The sequence below is a fragment of the Charadrius vociferus genome, unplaced genomic scaffold (genome assembly GCF_000708025.1).
Source record: "Charadrius vociferus isolate BGI_N301 unplaced genomic scaffold, ASM70802v2 scaffold436, whole genome shotgun sequence".
NCBI lineage: Eukaryota > Metazoa > Chordata > Aves > Charadriiformes > Charadriidae > Charadrius > Charadrius vociferus.
The window spans coordinates 766369-774329 of NW_009649187.1; the positions used below are offsets into that span (position 1 = coordinate 766369).

The 7961-nt window shown below is 40.4% G+C and overlaps 1 protein-coding gene across 1 annotated transcript in view; it reads left to right on the forward strand.

The window, feature by feature from the left end:
- Positions 1-1532: 1532 nt before the first annotated feature.
- Positions 1533-7961, forward strand: part of BTAF1 (BTAF1 RNA polymerase II, B-TFIID transcription factor-associated, 170kDa) — a 52514-nt gene continuing 46085 nt past the window's right edge. Inside the window, 1 exon segment of the mRNA XM_009888786.1 lies at positions 1533-1597. Within this exon segment, the coding sequence (XP_009887088.1) occupies positions 1533-1597 (65 nt within the window).

The window sequence follows — 7961 nt, forward strand, 5'->3', positions numbered from 1 at the left end:
ACTAATTGATCCACATGAAATTAAATGAAATAAAATGCTTTTTGTTTTTTAACTGAATATTGTATTACAGTGGCACTCAAAAAAAAAATCACACAAAAAAACCCTCAACACTTGTATTTATTTTACAGTTCTACAAAAATGTCATAAAATCTTGCTAGCCTCTTTTGTGTGTGTTCTCAGCAAACATAGAAATAGCTGCTGTTCTATCACAGAGCAATAAAAGCAAGACTTGGATGGACAGTGTTGTTTTCCCGCTGCCCTGAGTGTGACATCGTGAAGAAGAACATGGATACAGAAAATCCAGAGGTAGCACAAATTATTTGAAGGAGTTGTAAGGGTTTTAATATCTGTAACTATCGAACTCTGAACTCACAGAAAACATATTTTTCTGTTGCTGTCCTGAAGTTACAATTTAATTGCAGGGTGATTTTTATCGGGTGGTGAAGCCATGGGGCCAGCTCACCCTGATGTATGATCACACTGAGTTAGGAAAGGTTCAGGTGGTTCCTAGAAAGTGCTGGGAGAAAGTTCGGATGAGCTCTGTGCAGAAGGCTGTCTCCCAGGAAGGGCTTGGGAAAAAGAGAGATCAGCGCCAGCGGAAAAGTAGAACGACTAAATTTATACGTAGGGGATATGACTAAGTTTATACGTAGAAATCTGCAGTACATGTACAGCTAATTTAGTTTTGCGTGTGAAGAATAAAGTTATCTAAAAAAGCACTAGAAAGGTTTGCACGTGACTCTCTCAGCTGGGGCAAAAGGTGAATGACCTACAAGGAGCCACAAGTAAAATTAGGATCCTTTCCTGTTTATTTGCATCTAAAGTAGCTGCTAGCAAGCTGCAGGCTTTTTTTCATGTGCGAAAGTGATCAGTGACGTGTTACGATTCAAATTTGGGGTGCACTACTACAACCAGCAGGCCAGGATCAGTGGTTAAATGACCTGAGCACCAACTTCTGAAGATCTGTTCCTTCTTAAGGTGTCTCACAGGAGGCATCCAGAAATGCAGCCACCCAAAGCTCGTTTGTGGTTTAGAATGTATTCCCTGTCTGGTTTCAGCAAACAGATATGAATCCATGGCCGCTGTGAACAGCGGTTTATTTAAAACGTGTGTGCAAACAAAAAGCAATAGCTTCCATGCTGTTACTAACCACTGGTGTTTGCTTTCTCTCCAGGCTGACTCTTACTTGCTCCAGTTGTCAGCAGACCATGCTTTGCTGGTTCCAGTGGACAGCAATTACTAAATCTGCAGGTCCCTTTCTTCTTCTGGTGGGGAGTCAGAAAAAACAGATGACAAAAAGGAAACGGGTGAGGAGGCAACCTGGTTCTCCTTCCTCCTCAGGTGAGAAGACAATGGGACGGGTGGAGGGACAGGAAAAAAAATAAATATGTGAAAAGTGAAAAAAGAAGAGAGGAGGGAAAATGCAAATGAAAATGTCAGGGGGAGAAAGTCATCAGTGTAAGGGAAGAAATGTGCAGGAGATCTATGTGTAAAAAGCTGGTGAAAGATTACTGGATATAAAAAGAGGCCGCATGCTGGAGAAGGAGTTCCTGGCAACTTCTTATCTGGGTCTCCGAAGCTGTGCCTGTGGCTCTGTGTGAGTGCCATGCTGATGTAAATAACAGTTATCAAAAAAATACAGGAGCACTCAGACCTCTAATCCTGCAATAAAGTCATGTGGGAGCTTAAAACTAATTAAGGCTTCCCTTTAAGCTTTAAATCTAGTCTATGTGTAGTATAATATCCTGAAGATATTCCCCCCAGAATCCTGTGAGAATTTCAGACAATCAAGTAAGAAACTGCTCCACAAATCTGTTTCACCCATTGAAAACAAGCTAGGTTTTTACTGGGTATCAGGAATCCCATCATTTGAGGAATCTGAGAATCAAAGCCAATTTGTTCATTACAAATACATACCTGTCTTATTGCAGACTTTCAGGACAGTATCAAAACACACTAAAATGTTGCTTTGACCCTACCGATCACACAAAACATACAGTTATGAATTAAAGGGTAGTGGAGCACTGGAACAGGCTGCCCAGAGAGGTTGTGGAGTCTCCCGCTCTGGAGACATTCAAAACCCGCCTGGACGCTGTCCTGTGCAACTGCTGCAGGTGACCCTGCTCTGGCAGGGGGGTTGGACTAGATGATCTCCAGAGGTCCCTTCCAACCCTGACCATTCTGTGATTCTGTGATTCTGTGAAAGTGTAACAAACAAATCTGCAGTAACTACCTCTATAAGAAGTACAACAAGCAAGTCAAAGCAGAGTCATACTGAAAGCATTTTCTTCCTTTACGAGGAACATTCAGGACTGAATGTTCCACAAAGATGAAAGAGTCACCAAGACATATAAACTTAAAAGTTGACACAGATGAGGATGATCCTTACGCAGTTCTTCAAAGGACCTCTTCTAACATAAACAGAGAGTTTTACCTTGCACCTTATAATACCAAACAAAAGTCTATGCAGCAAAATCAACCCGTTAAGGAGAAATAAAGAGAGTACAAGCTATTGTTGGTATCTGTTAATCACCTCTCAAATCCATCTTTGGGATGCACATAGTAAATAGAAGGAAGAAAGTATAACCTGGCATTGCAAAGTGAATGGTACAGCTGATTCATTCTTGTCTGCACACCCCAGATGAAAAATGAGACCACCATATCCTGGTATCTACATCATGTTGGAGGTATTTAATAGCCATTCTGGCACATGGTGAATGGTAAATTCTGATTTTCAAAACTTACACACCAGAAGTCTTAAATAGGCCTAAAGTATATTCTGAAAAGCAGTGTTTACAAATTAAAAGAAAAACTTTGTTTTCTGTCATGTAATATGCTAGTTATAATAAAGTATATGGAGAGCAAAGGATATGTTCACCCAACTTGTTTTTAAATCTAATTTAAACTCATTAACTGTAGCAGAACTTGTGATAATGGCCACAGATTAGCCTTCTTTTCTATCTTTCAAAAGCAACAGCTTTTGGAAAGAGCTGGACTAGATGTGAAACCTCTGGCCCTGTTTATTCAGCATTATAGTGTGTTTCTGAATCCTTATGTCCCTGATGACAGAGGTGCTTTTCTATTTATGCTCTTTGTATTCAGTTTGTGCACACTGGAATTATATGCACTCTTTTTTTTTTTTTTTTACTGCACAGGCTAATGTCCCTCTTGCCTTAGCTCAGAAAAAGAGAACAATCTGACTACTGAAATTAAATAAAGAAAAAAAAAACAAACTTACAGCCACAAAGGCTTAAATAACAGAAGAACTTAATAAAAGGTCTCTACTTGTTTCTCTCATGTTATTTTCATGTTGTGTTTTTCCACAGGCCTATGCAGAAAGATCTGCAGATTTATAGGAAGAGTTTGACCTCATTATTTCCATTTCTCTTTGTCTCTAGCTGTGGCTCATTTTGCCTATTACCTTGATCCAAAAAAGCTCACTAATATACTTGACAGCAGCTTTTCTCCTTTTCAGTCATCTTTCTGGATATGAAATATTAAATTCATTTTAATATATGTATGTGTACCTATGCATAAATGTATGCATTATAAACATATATATAAATTTCTGTACCTAAATGGAGATCTCTGCTCTCCTAAATGTCAGTGAGAGATCAGGTATAAAGATGCAATTGTCCATGTGAGTTACTATTGTTAATCTCCTAATACTTCAGAGTTCATAAGCTACATTTAGTGAATGTACATATACTTTAGTCACTTTCTTGACACAGGAATTGGTGTAGTTACTAATAACACCCTGCAGAGAGAGGTGAAAAGAGGGAGGATTTAAATGTAGACATAAAAGTTTGTTTGCAAAAAAGAACAACTATATCAAATTGATAGATTATACCATTTCCTACAAAACATGCCACAAGAACAATAGACTACCCAAATTATTAAATATTTATTTAAATCAGGAGCATGGATAATAGCTAGACAAAACTAAGAACTTCCAGTTTTTATACATAAAGCGTGTCCAAAGAATATCGCTAATTTAAGTCTTCGTCTGTTATAAAATAGGGTGGAAAGTAGAGCTGAGTTAGGAAATGAGAAATCTGAGATCATGGAACTAAATGCTGGAGAAATTACAGACCATGGTTAACAAAAACAAGGTTGTTGTACAGCCTTGTACAACAGGGTTGATCGGTTGTACAGAATATCTGTTTATAATGGAGATAATGGGATGGGCAAGGAGCACCACTTCTGAACAAGTCCAAGCAATCTCATGAGATAAAATCCCTGGGAACAGAAGACCACAAAAGAGAATCACAAGTTTTCTCTCTCTGTTTGTCACATCAGGAGCCTCTCATTCAGGAAAATTGTCCTGAATGTACAACGTTAAATATGATCAGAGGTAATGAAATGTAATGAGATAATTATACAGCATTGGTGATATTTGGAACCTTTTAGATGTTGGTGATTTTCACTAACTGATTGTTATTACAATCCTGTTTGATGTTGAGAAATTGGAGCCCGTCAAACTCTTTTCTCAAATTTTGCTAATCTGTGTTGTGGGTGGCAGTGACTTCACCCTGATTTGTCTCTCAGAATACAGCACTTCATTGGTATCTCTGAGGTGCTATTTGGACTACAAGAGCTATCCGTCAGCATCCAGCCTCCAGCCACCACCGCTTATGGTGAAGAACTTAAAAGGAAGACCATGTACAAGTTGCCACTTTTTAAGGAGGCTTTCAAGGTTACACAGCTAGTCAAAAATTTCCTTGGAGTTTAAATGAGACAAAAGCATGACAGTCAGCATGGAAACTAGTGAAGCTTAGATTATAAAAAAAATACACCTTTAAATAAAAAAAAATAAGCAGACTAGCAAGAAAAAGTATTAATTAGCAAGAAATAAGAGATTATTCAAGGAAAAAGATATCTTTCAGCAATCAGAAATCTGATCTTAGTGACACCAGTAAAAAAGGGCCTAACCTAAAGAGATAAAATGGAAAATGAAAAACTAGGAATGTTAAATAATACTTGAAGAAGAGACAGGTAAAGATATAAAAATAAAAAAGAATTTTAAAGTATCTTAGAAATAGCCTACAAGACAACTGGTTAGTTTGCAGACCTCAGGACAGAAAGCATCATGAAGAAATACATGTTGCAAAAAACTTGCATAATTTACCTGCATAAGATCATAATACATAAATTTATCTCAGAGCAATTTTCCCCAGATAATCAAAATAATGATAGTGATTAAGACACCAGCAGAGAAGATGTCTGAACAAACTGCTAGGCAGGGACAAGCTTCTAAGACTAGCTTCTCTTCAGACAAGATTTCCAAGGGAATTTAGAAATCGAGTAAGACAGCCATTAAAATACATGCAAACTATTATGAAAACAATCTTTTTTTACCAGACTAGGAGCTATCAAATGTTGCACCTACAGTTACAGAGAGGCTGGTGTGATCCCAAGCAATAAGGATCTACAAACCTTCTGGACATGAAAAACTAACTGAAAAAATAAAACTAGAAGACGTAGAAGATTATGGTATGTCAGGTCTAATCAGGAGGGATTCCACCAGGAAATCTGTGCCTCTGTCATCCGCTATTTGCACAGCTGTAGCATTTGGAGACTGCACCATTATTCCCCTAGGTTCTGTAGGCACACATAGCAAGTAAGAAAGCTGCAGTTGCTATGAATCTGCAGACTAAGCAATAAGAGCTCACAGGTGGACACAGCTGGCAGGAGGAGGAAAACAAAATAAAAATAATTGAGATCAACGCAGGAAGTAATCATCATAACATACCAACTAACTGGAAATTACTGAGTTTTATCTAATTTAGGAACAGGTTTGAGAGAGTATACTGGCACGCAGCACATTTGCAGGGGGTGATTATTTTAACATATGCGAAAAGAAACAGGAGAAAACGTATGGCTACTGCTTGAAAAATGGGTCAAAAGGAAACAAATGGCCAAAAAGGATTGGTATGACTTATGGAACAGGTGAACAGATGGGTGGACAAAGAAAAACTGGTTTTCATAGGGTACAGGAAAAGGATTGAGCAGAAGATACAGGTGAATAGTTAAGTAACAATGTGCTTTACATAAATGTCACATCAAAACACAAAAATATAAGGTGTGAAACTTGAATGAATTGTATTTCGGTCTAGAATGCCTGCTATTAGGTAAATAACAGATCATTCTTTCTGTTGTTTGCAGATTGTTTTGCTTGGACTGCAGTTTATCATTTCAGCAAGTACTCAGTGCATAAGACCCACCACCAATATTTTCCCTGCACTTATTTTATCAGGTAGGATAACCCCCATGGAGCTGTTCAAAACAAATTTTATTTCATGTTTGACGTGCCTTCTGCCTTGACTGCTATTAAAACAACGCACAAAATGTTTTTAAGGAACCTAAGGGGAAACAGAGTGTTAGAATTGGAAATAGCACCTGAGGGTCATTTCAATAACGCCCACAGCAGGACAGGATGGCTGCTGATTCCTGGCTAAACAAATGCGGAAATATTATCAAGGATGTTTGCTATACATCTGTGTCAACAGCATCGAACATGTACGAAAAATGTATCCACTCTCAGCCTGCTCCTTGCAGGTCCCCACCCCAACTCCCTACCGTTCCTCCCCATCACGTGGCTGCATAGCAGGCACATCATGTGAAAACAAGTACACACATGGGACAGGAGCAGACATGTGCCTTGGATCGTGGGTCAGGGACCCAGGCAGATGCACTTGCAACACATGATGGCATATGATGGCAGAAAGGATGGTGCGCGTAGTTTTGGAGTACTTCAGTAAGAGGCTCTTGGCCTCCAACTAAACCCACTGTATTTTTTGTGTCTTCTACAGGAAGCACATTGAGCTATCTAAAGGCAGTTACTACATCAGAGCCATGACAGGGCAGAGAAAATGGATTATCTGGGTCATTGAGTGTAGCACTGTGACAAAAACCATCTCTGTCACCGAAAATTGAGTCTGTGGTCTGCTCTGGCCACATGTAGAGGCCTTGGGCTGACTGATATTGCTGGTATTTGGTGTTCCTGAAGTTGCTGCTTTAACGCCAGCTCCTAGGCACCACAGAGCTCCCACCAAAGGACAGGAGAGGGAGCAGAAAGGAAGGAGGCACCCGGGGCAGACCTTACAGAGGACTCAAGTATAGACTGGACCCGCATGGATAATAATAAGATTATTACGTACCACTGTCTTCTTCACAGAACTATAAAAAGACAGTGAACATACAGATTACATTAGTATATCTATTTGGAATACACCTGTGTTAGTGGGGAATGAATGAGCGAACCCACACATGAAGGGTTAACTACTACAGAGGAAGGAAAACCACCCAGTAGAAAGGCTGGGGGCAAACAGAAATCCCTCTAGAAAGGTTTAGTATGAAATACACATCACAATGGGCTTCAGAAGAAAACTTTTATCATACAGTATTATGCAAATTCATGTGTTTATGCAAGTTTATGCATCACTTACAGGAAGGAAAAATCTATCATTGTGTTTTCAACTTATCAGATGAAAGGTTACATACGTCAGCTAAATTTACGTCCCTGTCTGGGATCATTACTTTGAATGATTAGTCAAAGGCTAATTTCTCAATTCGTATTTCTCCGGATCTGACCGAGGCCAATAGCGTGCCCTCGGGAAGTTCAGTCTTCTTTCCCAAGACTTAAGGGAGACTGCGGCCGGCTGCCCAGGGCGCTCGCCTGCCGGAGGAGAGGACTCCGGGTGGGATCCTGGGGATCCCTGAGGCCCGTTGTGCTCTGCAGGCAGCCCAGAGCCCCGCCGGGCCGGGAGGCTGACTGCCTCAGAAAGGAAGGAGACGGCAGGAAGCGGAAGGCCGCCGTGACTGGGCCGCTCCCCGCGGCGCGGTCCAGGTGCCCTCCTGCTGCCGGGGGGAAGGGGGACCGGTGCCGGTTAACAAACCCTCGCGAGTAACCGAACGGAAGCGCTGTGAGGCCGCCACCGTCCCCGAGCGCCCACCTCCCC